We start from the raw sequence: 16,708 nt of genomic DNA on the forward strand, positions 1-16,708 counted from the left end.
CGCAGAAACCGAGAAAGCAAGAAACGCAACCCCATGCACAAATAAAAGCCCATTTAAAGACGCATTATTTTTTACCCGAAATACAACCTCTCCAGAATCCCTGCCTTTTAATAAGAAACTATTTGCTTTATGTTTAAAATTGAAAATCCCAAAGAGAAATTTCAAGTTTCAACAACCGCACGCAGCCAAAAAACAAAAAGTAAAAATTGTTAGAGAGAGAGAGAGGAGAGAGAAACTAGTGAAATGCTTAGACAGGGGTTTGACAGCAGCTGAGGGAGAGAGAGAGAGAGAGAGAGAGAGAGAGGAGATAAGGTGACCTTGTCACAATCGATACAGAGGGGGAGTGAGAACAGAAATTCGAGAAATGGTAATCAAAGAAACGGGGTTTTCATAAAAATTGTTGTGGGACAAAACGAGTACAGAAAATTAAATGAAATATGTTTTTACATAGGAGAGTATGGATACTAATGATCCTCCATCTTTTTCAAGCCTTTTCATGTCCGTGGTCTCTACCCTGCAAAAATAACATCAAAGCCACCAACTTAGCAACACAGTCCCACGTGATGAGAGAGAGTAATTTCTATAAAAGTGAAATTTGCAGAGAGATACGAATGAGTCATGGTAAATGAGAAATTTCTGAGTCATTTATTACTCAAGTTTCATCACAAGACAACTGAAAAGTATGCCACAAAAGCCATTTTCTGCGCAATGACACCAAATTGGCTCACGCTCGTCTAATCTCTAAATACAGATTACAAAGATATCACGGTCACTGTAGGTTCTCTCTCTCTCTATCTCATCATGTGAGAAATCTTACCAAAAATGGATATGTGGTCTTGATATTACAGAAACGTATTGTTACCCTCTCTCTCTCGTTTAAAAGAATGATTTAATTGTAATTAATAATCTAACCACAAAGCAACAAAGAGAAATGATCCTATAAGATCCTGACACTTTATAAAACAAGAGAAATGATCCTATAAAATCCTGTCCCATGTGTGTAAGACCTTAAAAAATCACCATTAAAACATTTTAGAGCTCAAGACATTTTTAAACCGTCTTTTACAAAAGTCTTTTGCAAAGACACTTCTATTTTTATTAAAAAATGGAGTTACCTAGAATAAAGGCATTCCAAGTTTTTTTCTTTTTTGGAATTTCTATCAAAATGAACCTAGGAGATGAATTATTTATATATATATATTTTTTATTTGGAAAAGTTATGAACTATTTAACATGTCACTCGTTTCTTTGATTTAATTTCAAAAGCCCATCAAAATACATATGATCAATGAGTTGGAGAAGTTGAAAATGAGTCAAATGTCAAATAGTTGAAAGGTATAGTTTGACAATTTCCTTTTCTTTTCCAAAATAAGCAAAAAAAAAAAAAAAAAACAGAGAAATGGCCTCACAATAGCAGTGCCGACCAAACAATGCACCTTACTCCAAACTTACTCATACATATGCAGGGAAGACACTAGATTATTCTCTAATAAATTATTCATCTGAATCGGGCCCTAGGGAATTGCTTTTGCACCATTTTGCTTTTCCCACCCAAAATGGTTATTGTTGGAACAGAGAAAAGCAAAAAACATAGGGCAAAAAATCTAGAAAACAATTGTTTTTTTGGCTTTTCTTTATTCCCAAAATGGTTCATGTTGAATAGAGAAGCCAAAAAAACGTAGGGCGAAAAATCTAGTGAATAGAGAACAATTTATTTTGGCTTTTCTCTATTCAAACAAGTGCTTTTCTCAGGGAATTGTTTTTTACATACCCGCTCATAGTTCTTGTTGGACTAGAGAAAAGCCAAAAAAACATAGGGCATCGTCCGCGGATAGGCAGGGAAGGAAAGGGACACGTAATGAGTCTTTTCAATACTTGTGTGAACAATATAAAAAGGAAAAAGTTTATATAGAGCCGAGGCTCTAAACAATCAACTTAGAGCCAACCTCAAAAATTTCACTTCAAGAGATTGTTTTAATGCTCAAATATCTCTAAATTGATCATCTCAACATCAAGATGAAATATCCCTAAATTGGTCATCTCAACATCAAGATGCATGGATATAAGAAAAAAAAAGATTTCAAGTTTTGAAAATAGTGGATCTTGTAATGCATTTTTGGACCGTCAATTTTCAAGATTTTCAACTTTTCATAGATACGTTTGATCTACACTATTTTAAAATTTTAAAGCCTGAAATTTTATAATTAAAGATAAAAATATATTTTAAGGCTATCACAAAGATATCAAGGATTGAAACCACAATTCTTGACACTATTTGAAGGTGCACTTTACTTTGATTGTTTAGAGCATCGGCTCTATACAAACCACACCCATATAAAAAAGCGCACGTTAACAATTTTAAACAATGAGGCAATCATACAATTTTAAACAACTAGGCAATCATACAATTTTAAACAACGAGGAAATCATGTAGCTAGTTTGAAGGAGGCCGAAAAGACATGTTTAATTATAGAAAAAAAGCACGGAGTACCTAATGGTATTTGAACCAAGTAGTCACAAGAGCTTCACCACGACCCTACAACATTTGAAGATATCATTTATATATCAAACAGAGGAAAATTATTTACAAGCAAATAACTTGGACACACCCTCCAAATGCTACCGTGCAGTGTTGCTCTCCCCACACATCGTACTTATTAGCTTATTAGCTTTTAAGCAATAGTCGATTTTTTGGGGCGAAATTCTCAACGATAGCCAGAACCGGAACTTCACCTAAATTGCTTCCTTTTTAATAGAAACATAGAAGTACAAAAGCATCTTGGGAGTCCGGGGGACGCATATAGAATACGAGAAACAAAATTGTCATTTTATTTTAATTACCATCGTATCATCATCGTCAGAGCTTTTTTCCAACTAACCGCGGGGGCCTACATGAATCCTGGTCCACCCTTTTGCTCTATTAGGGGCTAACCTTTAGTAAGTCCGTATATCTTTTCTCACTACTTCCAATCATGTCCTTTTATGCCTACTTCTTGCGATTTTTAAGCCATCTATTTGAAACTAACTTGCACCTCCTAATATGTGCTCTACTAGATCTGCACAGCACATAGCTAACGCACCTAAGTTTACTTTCTTTCATTTTATCGCCTATTAATGCCACAACTAAATTCTCCCAAATATATTCATTTCGAATTATCTCTTATTGTCTTGTCACTCATCTATCTCAACATCTTCATCTCAACTACACTCATTCTATGAGTATGTTGTTTCTTAACCACCCAACATTCCGCCCCATAAGGCAAAACTAGCCTCACAGCTGTCTTATAGAACTTCCCTTTCTATTTCATTGATATGTGGCAATCACATAAAGTTCTGGTTACACATCTCCACTTCACCTACCTAATTCTAGTTCTATTTGTGACATCTTCCTCAATCTCTTTATATTTTATAAAAAACTTCAGGGGTTCGAGTAAGTTTATAATGTAGGTGAAGGTAGAATGGGAAATCACAGTGGACTAGATGCTATTTTACTGATCCAGCTATGATTCACAAAGGTACTCCAAAGATAGAAAGGTCGAAAATGGAAAGACAAAGAGGAAGTGAGTGCTTAACAAAGCGAAGAGGATTGGCAATATCCAAATAAAAACCAATCAGAAAAGCAATGTTACATATCTATGTTCCAGCAATAGAAGACAGAATGAAAAATAGAAGGATGTAATGTCTGGAATGTAAAAATATATATATATATTTTTTTTGAAATAGTTAACTGTGGAATGTAAAAACAATTAGTACAATCGAGAAAACAATTGTTAAATGAATAGAGAAATTTCCTATTAGTAAATGATTAATCAATAAAGAAAATCCTCATGCACGATTTTGATAGAAGCAAAGAGCAAGAAACCCCTAGCTTTTCCATGGCTCAGCCTTTGATGGCTTCTGTTAGAACTGCAAAGAATCTAGTATTTTTGGAACAAAGAAGAAACCCCTTTTTGACCACCATACAACTATAGGATTCGAGGTAGGTAGAAGGTTATGCTGACCACCATACAACTACAGTGCTATGCAAAAGAATAAATTCCACCGGGAGAAATAATTTTTAGAAATTAGTTAAACAAAAAGCTGAATGTGTAGTGAAATACTTGACAAATATATTTGGAGAACCGGACACTGTCTTTGCAGAGAGCTATTTGCATGTTCACAACTCATTGCAATCTGATCAGTAAAGAGATGATCACGGAATAGTGGAAAACCAAATCCACTTCACTTTATAATTCTTTTTATTGCCCGCGGGGAAACTGATCCCACAAACTAAGGAATTGTACAAGGATCTCCTATGTCCTTTTACAAGCTGTTTGGAACATAGAACTTAAAAGGATACTTCACAATGAAGAAAATTGACAAGGAAGCCCACAGGAACTCTCACTGCAATAAATGATAAGACCACCCATAAGCCAAGTACGCTTCCTGAACAAAATCTTGATCCCTCTGGTGTCCAAAAGCAGTATTGTTGGATCCTTTGTATGGTTGAATATCGGAGCAACAATCTCAGTTATTCAATGGGAATTTATTACTTCATGGTTTATGAGTAAAAACAAAATGCTTTTGGAGAGATCCATGAGTACAGCCATCTAAAGGAATGATATCATGGGCGGCAAAAAGAGAGAGATCATGGAACAAGAAAAATTAATGGCAGCTCCCCAAGTGTATTGAGGCCAAACAACTAATAGCTTCAGTTAGAACAAGAAGAACTAGCTGAAGCAACAAGTCTTGATGCCAAACAGGTAAAAGGCCCAAGTAAATATGAATAAATGCACTATTTAAGACCTGTTTTCAAGCACACTTACGTGTATGGGTACATTCTAAACCTCAAGTGTTGAATGCTTTAGTTTATAAACAAGACAATTTACAAGCAGAAACAATACATTGACGCGATGGGGATTTGCAATACTACGTACATATTACAAAAATATACTTGTCATACTTAACATCTCACTTTTTTCTTCTTCTTTTCTGATAAATAGCTCTCATCTTCTCTCCATAAGAGTGTATACATTATATTTACAAGCACGCACACACATATAGTGATTAAAAACTCATTTCCACGAAGAAAAAACTTGACAGAGTTTTTTGTAAATAAACTGTTGAATGTATATGAGTGTTGTTTTGTCAGATAATTGGTATTTATTTAACTTCTAGGCATCTAGTTTGAGATGGCGATCAACTAGGGCTGAATGCCCTACATTTTTTCCTAGGTTTTTACAAAATTTGTAAAGTTCACCAAACTGTTGAACTTGGCAAATGGAAATGTATCATACTCGTACCTTAAAGGAGTCACCATCAACTAAGCACAGGAATATAGCAACTCATGAAAATAAATCCCTGCACCCCAATTTGGTTCCTTCAAAGGACAGTCTGAGGGATATTGTTCGAGTATACAAAAGGTCCATTAGACCTATATACAGAAGGCATGTGGTTTAGCCCCTACATGCCCACTCTGCCTCCTCAGAGAAGACTGTCAAGGAGGATGGAAACAGGTCCCACTCCTCGAACCAAACCATTAGCAGCCCAACCAGCTGATTCAACAGGATATTTCGGGGAGAAAAGGCTATGCTGGACGCGTTGACAGACCAGGTCAAAGGGGGTTCATAATTTTCGGGGCCAAAAGCCACAATTATTTCAAACACTACTTCTTCATGGGCTTCCACAAAAATTGGTAGGCCATGCTATTCTTACGGCCCATGCACGTTCCCTGTGCTTCACTATGGAGACCCCCCGAATCTGGTCAGACTAAACTAAACTTTGATGGCTGCTCTCTTGGCAACCCTGGCCCACAAGGAATAGAGGGCATCTTTTGAGATCATGATGGATGGACACAAGGGATAGGGGCATCTTTCTCTAAGTTCATTGGTCATGCTCACTTCAACACCGCCGAGGCCCTAGCCATTCTAGAGGGTCTCAGAAATTTCGATCCTAAATGGAGCACTTTTTTGGTCATTGAGGGGGAGACTCCAAAACCATCATCACCTGGGCCTTAGGATTATCGGCCTTTCCCTTTGAGACTAGCATACATTTTTGACGAGATATTCCATATTTGCAGGGTTATGCACGTCTAATGGAGGCATACCTGGTGCAAGGCCAATGCAGCAGCCGACGATATCGCTAAAGAAGGAGCGACTCGAGGCATAACGGGAACCATTTTGGCACCTTTTTGAGCTCCTGGTTTCAGTTATTTTTGTGGATCAGAAAGAGTGACTTGAAGCATGCTCTATTTCCCTTTCTTGTATAGCCCACAAACAGCTGGAGTTTTGCATACAGCACCATGTCTGTGGGTTGCAATTTTTGTAAGTTCTATACCCTCCTTTTAATAAAAATGTTAACAGATTCAGAAAAAGAAAAAAAGAAAACAAAACAGCTGATTCAGAAGCCCCCTGTGCATTGGAATCAATTGAATGCAAGTCCTAAGTTTAGTACTACCGATGGAAGACAATAACTAGATTTGAGCATAGCACCCTGGAGGGCATGAATTGTATCTTATTGTGACGGGTCAGTTCATATCAGCAGCAAAATCTGAACCATGAAGAACTCTACTCATTACTGGCCAAGGTAACCACAACTTCAAAAAGTTACTAGTGCACTGGCCAACCTCTAAAAGCAGGCATGAAGATTCATTTCCAATAGGCAGCTCAAAACTCGCCCTCTCGCTACTATGCAAGAGCTTTGAAAATTTCAACCCATGGGAGTTATATAGCTTGCGTACCAAACGTTAATCGAAGTGTAAACTACTCAACCTTGTAACCATAGAGTGCATTCCATGATCTCAAAAAGTATAGAGGGCATAGATCAATCGAAGTTTGAACTTTTGAAGCCTTGGATATTGCCCAGACACATTTTCTTGACACAATTAAAAATTTTCTTGACACAATTCAACAACCAAGTGTGGACTTAAATACCCACAAAATATAATAAATAGCAAATCAAAGCAAAGAACTTTAAACATAGAAGCCTCAACAATATGAACGGCATAGATAAATTCAAGGGAAAATTGCTGAAAACCCCCTAAAATATACTTTCTAGACACTCTACCCCCACCCTAAACTTTCCTCACTTCTTTTTCTCAAAAACCATATTTTCTAACAAATACCCCCCCAACCGAAGAACAATAAAAATAAAGACAAATTACCCCCCCTTTTTAACTTCTACGTTAAAAAGGGCGTTTGCGTTGGCAGTCCGGCATTTGCGTAGGCAGTCCGGCATTTTGTGACTGTCGATCCGGCGTTTACATAAGCAGTCCGGCATTTTGTGGGAGCGGTCTGGTGTTTTGAGTACTGTAATAAAATCACTCCAGCGTTTTGATGCAGTTGTCCGGCAGTGTATGTGTGCGGTTTGGCGATATGATTACTATAATGTGGGCAGTCCAACAATTTGAAGTAGTGCTCCAACAATTTACTGACTGGAATTGGGTTGGTCCGGTGTTTGCAATGTGCGGTCCGGCATGTGTTTCTGGAATGATGTTAAGTCCAGCGTTTCAGAGCTTCGCTCTGGTGTTATGGTTGATCTATCCAGCACTGGGAAGCTGCAGTTTGGTAATATCTTACTCACGGTCCCGCATTACAGAACTTTGCTCCGGTGATTTTACTACTGGAGACGTAAGTCCGGCATTTCATCGTCTCAGTCTGACGTTTTAGATACATAAGTAGGGTGGTCCGGCATTAGTAATATACAGTCCGGCGTATCACTGTCTAAATAAATAGTCCGGTATTGTAGAAATGCAGTCTGGCACATGTCGTAAGTCCAACAAATAACAACCGCGGTCCGACAAAAGTATTATCTGTCCAAATGATTTGTTCGTACGGTGAAGGTATGTGAAGGGGTATTTTCGTAAAAAAAGATATCACTTTTTGAGTTGGGGGGGTATTAGTTAGAAAAGATGGTTTTGAGAAAAAGAAGTGCGGAAAGTTTAGGGTGGGGGTAGAGTGTCTAGAAAGTATATTTTAGGGGGTTTCCAACAATTTTCCTAAATTCAATTGCAAGGTATGCAAAAGCTAGGAAATGGCTAGATCTTAGTTACTAGTAGGGGTGGCAAGGGGCCAAATAGCCCGGCTACAAAAAACTAGGGCCTTACATGCAAAATGTAGCCAGAGGGCCAGGTCAGGACCTAACCGCCATGGCCCGAGGGTAGGGCAAGGCCGAGCTAGGCTGGGCTAGGGCCATGACATGGCCAACTTATTTCAGCCCAGCCTGGCCCTTTTTTCCCTTAACTGTTTTTCATTTTCCCTCTTTAAATGTAATTTTCCCCACCTGGCTTGACCCTGACAGTCCAGGGCCTCTTTGGCCTGGTCCGGGCTGGGCTCAAGCTGGCTTTATAGGGACTCAGACCGGACTAGGCCCAAGACCACTCCTTTGCCAGACTATTTACCATGATCCCCCAACTTGGTGGAGATCCCAGTGATCCCACTTTCCCGGTGTGGCGATCTTGGGCAGATCCCTCTCCCATATGAGGCAACATGATTACAATACCTTAGAGATTGGTCAAAATAATTTACACCCATATACTATAAAAGGAAACAAAGTCTAAATGCATATCAATGAAAAAAAGAAAGAAATAATATTGCAAAATCAGGTTCTGTATATTTCCCAATGAGAAAGGAGATGCTTTGTTCTATATCTATGAAAAAGAAAGTCTTAAATTTCAATAAAAAAAGAAAGAACCATTGATGCAAATCCATGTAAAGTATGTTTGCCTAAGAGGAAAGATGCTAAAATCCAGATCAATCAACCTTATTTGGTTCCAAAATTTAAGGAAGGGATGGTATGTCTAAGTTTAGAAACTTTGAAAGAAAAATCATCTTTTACTTATATCTGTCTTTATCCCTTTTCATTTATTTTCTCTCTTTTTTTTTTTTTGGGTAAATCAGTGAGGAACAAGGCCCTCTACCTGTTTTTCATTAATAAAAGATAGAAAAAATGACATCTTATTATCTATTTATTCTCTCTCTGCATATGGTTAGTTTCTCTTTTAATTCAAACTGAAGGAGTAGGGAAAGAGAGGGGCAGATACATTTAGTAACTCAACTCAACAGAGATATCATCTTGCTACCGACAATTGCCTACTCCCACACCATTCCCACTTCCAACAATTTTAGCCCAGATACATTTAGCAACTCAATTCAACAACGATGTGTTGACCAAGAATAGTATTTGCATTATTCAATGCCACAAATTCCTGAGCAAAACATCACTATAATAATCTCAACCATAAAACATTATGAGACCCAAACTATCACTATGCATAACAATTTTTATTTTTTATTACTCAATAATGCAATGGAAGACCAAAACCGAAAGGCCACATCAACCTATAGAAAACTAGGTAAAAGAAGGACCTAGCAAAGATTTATGAGAAAACCAAACCAGGCCTAAAGATATGAAAGCTTTTACATGTACAATGGGAAGAACATCACCTCAATGAAGATGCAAAAAGCCCTTATATTTTACAGCGTGAAATCCTACTGTGGAAAACCATCTTCACAACTTCAAGCAAGAACTTGAACAACCACACTCTTAAAAGTATCCATGTCAAGAGGTTTTCATCATATACTTGCATCACTAAAGGTCCCTATCCACATTCTCATCAGGCACAACTCAGAAAAAGATGAGGTCATAAGATGCATACTTCAGTAAAATCGCACCCACATTCTTTACCTAATGATCCTCCACCCACGCACACGTAGCAATAATCATCACTCCTAAACGCCTTGCAACCTTCAAGACATGAATAGGAGCCCAAAAATTCAATCACCCCATCCACCCATATCATCTTACATTAAGCAGTACAACAGATTCTTGGTGGCATAACTGGGCTTTACTAGCCACCTGAAAGAAGAAAGTCTTCCCTTGGTTCAGTTGCCTACACCTAATTCAACATTGCATCAAACAGAATTGGAAGATAGGACATCAAATAATTGACGAACCTACACCTCCTAGCGTGCACCTAAATGTCCATTAGTTGCAACAAACAACCGATAAGCAGGGATTGTACTATGGGACTTAGCAAAACCAGAGCTCAGAGCCATGTGAAATCTGTAGAATTGCACAATCCATTAAAGAAAAAGGGAATTCCACCGTTAGCAAAATCTCAACTAGAAATAAATAAAGTTGATAGACTGCTGAGCCTTCCTTGCAAATTACTCTGCCCCAAATACTGACAATGGAGGTTGCTCCCTTGTCTATGATTCTACGAACTTAAGGCTACCTCCAAGACCAAAAACCTAAACACCTGTCTCCCAAATCCTTTTTGCCACCCAACTCCACCTCTACACCTAAAAAATCCTCCTAGTCACCCTTGTGCCACAAATGTCACTTATAGCATTCATTTAGCTTTGTATAGTACCTGGTTCCACCAACCAGCAACTGCAGATAATTTTTTTCTGTTTATGAGACAATTTATTCACTCCTTTCTAAGAAGACATAATACCCACATTTACAATTTAGTGAATTCTAATTTGATCCAATTGATGATTTATCATCTAATATCAAATCAACAAATTATTGCCTAATGATTTGACCATTGGTTCACATGACCAATTTCTGCTGCAGGTATCGGCACATTCATTTTCACCTTGTATTCTTCAATATCGAATTTACTTAGCAATCAGCACATATAGGAATTCACTCGCAGATATTTGATGCATCCTCAATACACTTTATCCTCATTTACTTCTGTTCATCTATTCATCATCTCAACATATGGCCCATATGTCTTAGTTAAACTTCGTATCAAACATCATCTATCATTTAACAATCCAGTGTAAATAGACAGAATATCCAATAAATCAAGAAATGATAAAAAATCAAAATGAAGAAAATAAATTTACTCCGTTAACAAAAAGTTCAAAATAGGTTACAAAGACCACGATATGATGTAGGCAGTATAGAATCACATTTTCCATCATATAGTCACATCAACTTGAAAATGCGAACAATTCCAGCACTGTTCAATCACATAAAGAGTTTCAAAAAGGGACTCAGATTACTTACGTTGTTCCAAAGAGTGCAATCTTTTGAACCTTGGTGAGATCAGCTCCAGATTGGTTGTCCTCAATAAAAATAGTCAAGCTGAACGCAAACCGAAATCAATAAGGCTTTGTACTCCTGTTTTAGCCAGCAAGAAAAAACACGCTAAAGGGTGGAAATGAGAAGATGCCCACATTAAAAGGAAAACACGATTTACCTCCGAACATTCTGAAATTTTACATACTTCAACGTAACCGGTTTTCCATACATTTCAATAAGAAAAATACCATTCAGGTTTATGTCCATATCAAATAAATAAATGGCACTACATCAAATACCTTCTCTTCAACAATTTAGAGCTGTGATTAAGGAAAATTGTTACATGGGGCAACATTCAAAATCTTACCTTGAGATGAGCTGGGGTCAACACTACGGAGTCGCAGGCTGGGTAGTCATTTAACATTACTGCAAATTAACTTCTGAATTAGTATAAAAGTGGTTATAAATGTTAAGGCTTGTCATCCAATCACCAGAAATAAATCACCTCAGGTAGGGCCAAAAAATAAGGGGTCAAAGTGTTTGAACTGCACCTAAAACCCATGTCCTCCTTGTTTGCAAACAACTTTACCATCCTAGGACCTACGAAAAAAATCATCTCAAAACGAGATTCAAACACAATCAGTAAATCAAAACATGGATTCCATATTCTCAAATTCATGGTGACCTCAAGTTCCTAAAGGAAAATAACGCAACAGATGTATAAAACCTGATGATACTAGGAAGAAAGCATTAGTTTCTGTAATCGATTACAGCAATAGTTTTTAGGTGAGATAGGGCTGCAGCCCTTTCAAACCATTTTCCAAACTTAATTTCAAATTTTATTTCATATTATTTATTGAAATAAAATATTTATACGTATTTTTTGGGTGTAAGTTTGTTTTCACTCAGATAATAAAAAAAGTATTTTAAATAAAAAATCAGTCTTAAATAAAAAATAAAATTTATTTTTGGCCTTTTGATAAGGTTGGTTCAATCTGATCCATAAAAACATGCTTGTACACCTTTGAAGTGTCCACTGCCTGCAAACACAATACCATTCCAAACAAAAATAAATGCAGCAACATTACTCATGGGGTCGCAAATTGAAAGAATAAAACTAGCCATGTTTAATCAAACGAATAACGGGGAACAAGGCTTGATGGTTAAGGAGTTGACTATTGCAACACTACCTCCTAAGGTCGCATTCCGCCACAGTGTTTATTTTTATTTTGTGATAAATATAATACTTGATCTACTGAAAATATTTGAAATTTTGAAAAATAAAAGATAAACAAAGAAGAAGAAAAAGATAACTTCTACTTGGTTTTAGCTATTTATAGCTTCACAGGAGACGAGGAATCGGGGTATCCTCAGGATGCCCTTGGATATAGCCCCAGGCAAACACCACCATTGCCCCATCCATGCATGGGCTCACGGCTCGCTCCATTCTTGCACAAAGAAACTGTAAACGACCGGATTGCGCCCGCCCTCTGTCTCATCATTGAACATATCGATGTGACCATAATCCGACGGCAAAAAGTAGCAAGCAGGAGACTGGCACTCTTCAAAGAAATCTGTGCGATTAGAACCGACCGGTGCACAGGCCAGGCATATCAAGCATTTCTTTACCTGGCCAAGACCCGAGCCCACCACCAACACTGGCATGCCAGTGCTAAGAGAATTATGCATATTCGTAAGGATATGTGGCGATGTGCCCTCGACTGGGTCTATGGTGAGGAGAGCAGAGTATGTGAGGGTCTTAAGGTCCAGGGCTAGGGCAAAGGCGATCTTGCCACCGCGGCTGTGTCCCGCTATGGAAAGCTTGGTGAGGTCTCCAGCTATGCTATTCGGGAGGGCTTTGGGTAAGCCAGTGCAGAGCCACTCAGTAACTGCAACCACCGAGTCGATCTCGCCTGTGGCATCAAAGCGGGCGATGGTGTAGAGCTGTGGAGAAGCCTGGAGTGAGAGGACTTCGAGCCTTATCCCAACTATTTGAGCTCGGCCAGAACTGGCTTAAAAAAATATGAGGAAGGAAATGAAAAATTGTAAGAGGCGAGAGAAATGTCCTGAGGTGCAGCGGCCTTGAGAAGCCACGTGAGAAAGGAGGTAGCCATAGAGGAAGAGAATCGCCCTTCTCAACTATCATAAGTGGTTTTGGAGGGGATGTGCAATCGGAGGGCTGGGAGTGCACAATCTGGACAGTGTAGATTCCGACGCTGTGTGTTGCATTCCTAGCTGGTTTAGCTACAGTATGGGCCATCATCATAGTCCTAGATGGTTTTAGGAATAAAACCTCTTCTCCCTCCTACGCGGTTTTAAAACCACCTCTCTCTATGAAGTTTTCGATGGACCTTCCGTCCCTATTATGATATAAAGGGAGCTTACTTGACCTTTATGCTCCTTTTATTGTTACTACTATGATATAAAGGAGCTTACTTGACCTTATATTCTTTTTATTGCTGGTATGTGTGGTTGGTCATAGGCATTTAAATGTGTTATATTTCTCTCTTTTTATCTTCTTCATATAATTTAATATTTATCAATAAAAAAAATAACCTTCTTAAAGGGAAGATATGCCATTATCCAACATATAGAAAATAACTATCACTTCTCAAGATTACATGGCCACGCTTCTTAAGATTCCAAAAGAAATCGAATGTTGGATGTTGGACAACAACTTCCTTCCATAAAAAAATAACTACCCATTTCCCAATATTACATGGCCAAAAAAATAACTACCCATTTCCCAATATTACATGGCCACGTTTCTTAAGATTCCAAGAGAAAATCAATTTCTTAAGATTCCAAGAAGAAATCGAAGGTTGGAGAACGACCTCCTCCTATCCTCCCATAGAAAATAACTACCCACTTCCCAAGATTACATAGCCACGTTTTTCATGTCCAGGTTTCTTAATATTCCAAAAAAAAATCTAACGTTTCTTAATATTCCAAGAGGAAATCTAATGTTGAAGAATGACCTCCTCCCATCCTCCCATCCCTCTTTAAAAAGGATATATTTATCAATGACATTCTTAGATGGAGGAGATGCCATTATCCAACAGATAAAAAGTAATTACCCACTTCTCAGGATTACATGGTCACATTTTTTAAGCTTCCAAGAGGAAATCGAATGTTGGAGAACGATCTCCTCCCATCCTCCCATCTCTCTTTAAGAAGGGTTTCATCGCTATGGAGAAGTATACACAGAAAATCACAGAGTTCTCATTATTCTGGTAAAGCCTGATCTTTACGATCTGTTTTATGGCTATGGAGAGGCATATATATCTGCGATCCGTTTCATGGCTATGGAGAAGCATACATAGAAAATCACAGGTTCTCATTGTTCTGGTAAAGCCAGGTCTCTATGATCCTTAATTTCTTAAGATTCCAAAAGGAAATCGAATGTTGAAGAACGACCTCTTCCCATCCTCCTATCCCTCTTTAAGAAAGGTTTCATCGCTATGGAGAAGTATACACAGAAAATCACTGAGTTCTCATTATTCTGGTAAAGCCTGATCTTTACGATCCATTTCATGGCTATGGAGAGGCATACATATATGTGATCTGTTTCATGGCTATGGAGAGGCATACATAGAAAATCACAGGTTCTCATTGTTTTGGTAAAGCCTGATCTCTGTGATCCCTAATGTCAAGTCATTGCCATAAGTTCTTGGGAGCTTGGTGTTTTCATCTCTTCCCTCATAAATCTAACATTGGTATCAGAGCGAAGTTGCGAAAGAGTGGTGAGCCCATAACCCACAGCTCCCAGTTCTTCGACCATATCCCATGGGAACTTACTTGACCTAGGTTCTTCTTTGCAACCATGTCCCAAGGAGCTTACTTGAACTTCTATTCCTTTTATGATATCAAGGGGACTTACCTGACGTTCTTTCCCTTCAATGGCATCTAGGGACCTTACTTTTAATTTGGGCTTCTTTTTCCCTTCGTATTCAATATGGGAGCAGCATTATTGTCTGGGAAAGTTTTTTTATGTTCTCCTTACAACATAGAAGTTCTATCTTCCCCTTATCCAATCCTCCATTTTTTAATGGAGGGTTAAGATTGTCTCAATCACAATGTCACGTCTTTACACTATTTTTATTTATTTATTTTTCTATAAACTATTTTGATACCAAATTGTAGACGTCCATTACTATATTAAACATGCACTAACAAAAAATATAAAAAAAATATTTTCAAAAAAATAAAATGACCAAATACCCTGAAAGCTTCAAAAGGTATTTTGGTTATTATATTTTATCGAAAATTTATTGTTAATATTTTTTATAAGTACGGCTCGATGAGATGATGGCCCGAACCAAATTTCATATTCAAAAAAATTGTATTAAAAAACTAAAAATAAAAAAACTTTGAGACATCAGATCTAAAATCAAACAGTGAGCGACTTTCTTGATAAAAAATAGACGGCTGGATGGTAGGGGGAGGACAGAACTTCTATATTGTAGAGGAACATAAAAAGCTTTCCCGGACACTTATTGTCAATGGTAAACTGTCGCTCTGAAACTATATACATACTGAGTCTTGATTGCACTCCAGTGGGAGCCCTCTGTATACTTACTCCTCAGGCACTCTGCATAGTTACTCCCTGGACATGATCCGAGGGATTTCTCGATCTTCAATTCTGGGATTTTCTTCATAGTTTATGTCTAAGTATTTCAAGAAAATAAAAATAAAATTAGTTTTTGAGTTTCGAAACACTTAAACGGAGGTGTTGGCTCGTATCCATTTAATTTAATCGTTCAATTGTCTCGCACGGGCCTGTGAGCGAATCATTGTTGTGGGCCGGTTGATAAATTGAGGGGATTACAGTCCCAAAATATTAGGTTGAAAAAGTAATCCAAGTCAAGGTTTTATGAAAGGAAGTGCCCACACAATATGATCCTGCCGGAGCACATATTCTGTTCGTTGGTCTTTAATTTCTAGCTCGCTTGGCCTTGCATGGCTACCGTAGTTGATGTGAAGATAGAGAGTCAAGGAGGGGCTCGTTTCGCCCAACGTACGTGTGGTGTTCTCTTTCCTGATCCATGCACATGATTTTCGTGTGATATTTATTTGAGCGCATATATTATACATCTGCAGGAGCATATTGTATACTATTTGGGATTTTTTAAAAAAAAACTTTGGGAGCCACCTAAAAGTCACAAGATGATTATCTTGAAAAGAAAAATATTTGAATTTTTAGTTTCTAACACTTAGATCTCATGCTTCTGGACAGTTTCTATTCATCATTGAAGCATTAGACCTATGGGGATGCGATTTGGAATATTTTTTAATCAAGTTTGGTATGTGGGTGGACAAGGTTACATCCTCAAAATATGAGTGGTAAAAATACGCTTACATTGGGTTTTGATGTTGAAAAATATTTCCGTAATGGATTTTACCTTAGGGCGTAAATAAAATAAAATCTTTTTGGTTTAGTTATAGACTTTTTTTTCTAACGTTATATACGATACTCATGAAGTTGCAGTTTTCCATTTGGTTTATTGACAGAAGTGTTTGTTCCCTTGAAAATCACCAACTGTTGGTGACGTGCATTGCACGAAAGACTATGCAGAGGGCTCGTAAAAGGGGAAGAGAATGGGCTGCTCCTGACTGACTGGGGAAATTTATTAAGGAAAATTGTTTCATGCCGGCATATGCACGGTCTAGAAAGTGTAAAGCCCGGCTTGACCGC

The 16,708-nt window shown here is 37.9% G+C and overlaps 1 protein-coding gene across 1 annotated transcript; it reads right to left on the bottom strand.

Annotated features, from left to right (window-relative positions):
• Positions 1-365: 365 nt before the first annotated feature.
• On the bottom strand, positions 366-15,671 carry LOC105420262 (chlorophyllase-2-like). Its single transcript, XM_088860421.1, has 6 exons — positions 15,593-15,671; positions 12,334-13,025; positions 11,519-11,613; positions 11,381-11,439; positions 10,999-11,112; positions 366-514 (listed from the first exon to the last, which is right to left on the bottom strand). Exons 1-2 carry the CDS (start codon positions 15,669-15,671, stop codon positions 12,445-12,447), a joined length of 660 nt encoding a protein of 219 aa, XP_088716547.1. The 3' UTR covers positions 366-514; positions 10,999-11,112; positions 11,381-11,439; positions 11,519-11,613; positions 12,334-12,444.
• Between the last annotated feature and the right edge of the window lie 1,037 nt (positions 15,672-16,708).

This window comes from Amborella trichopoda, chromosome 3 (assembly GCF_054954075.1).
Source record: "Amborella trichopoda isolate Santa Cruz 75 chromosome 3, AtrichopodaSantaCruz75HAP2 v2.0, whole genome shotgun sequence".
Lineage (NCBI taxonomy): Eukaryota > Viridiplantae > Streptophyta > Magnoliopsida > Amborellales > Amborellaceae > Amborella > Amborella trichopoda.

Excerpts from the sequence above, each read along its gene's own strand:
- LOC105420262 (XM_088860421.1), bottom strand. The coding sequence starts at position 15,671 with ATGAAGAAAATCCCAGAATTGAAGATCGAGAAATCCCTCGGATCATGT. Across the intron at positions 13,026-15,592 it reads CTATGCAGAGTGCCTGAGGA|CCAGTTCTGGCCGAGCTCAA; the intron begins GTAAGTATACAG and ends TATTTTTTTAAG.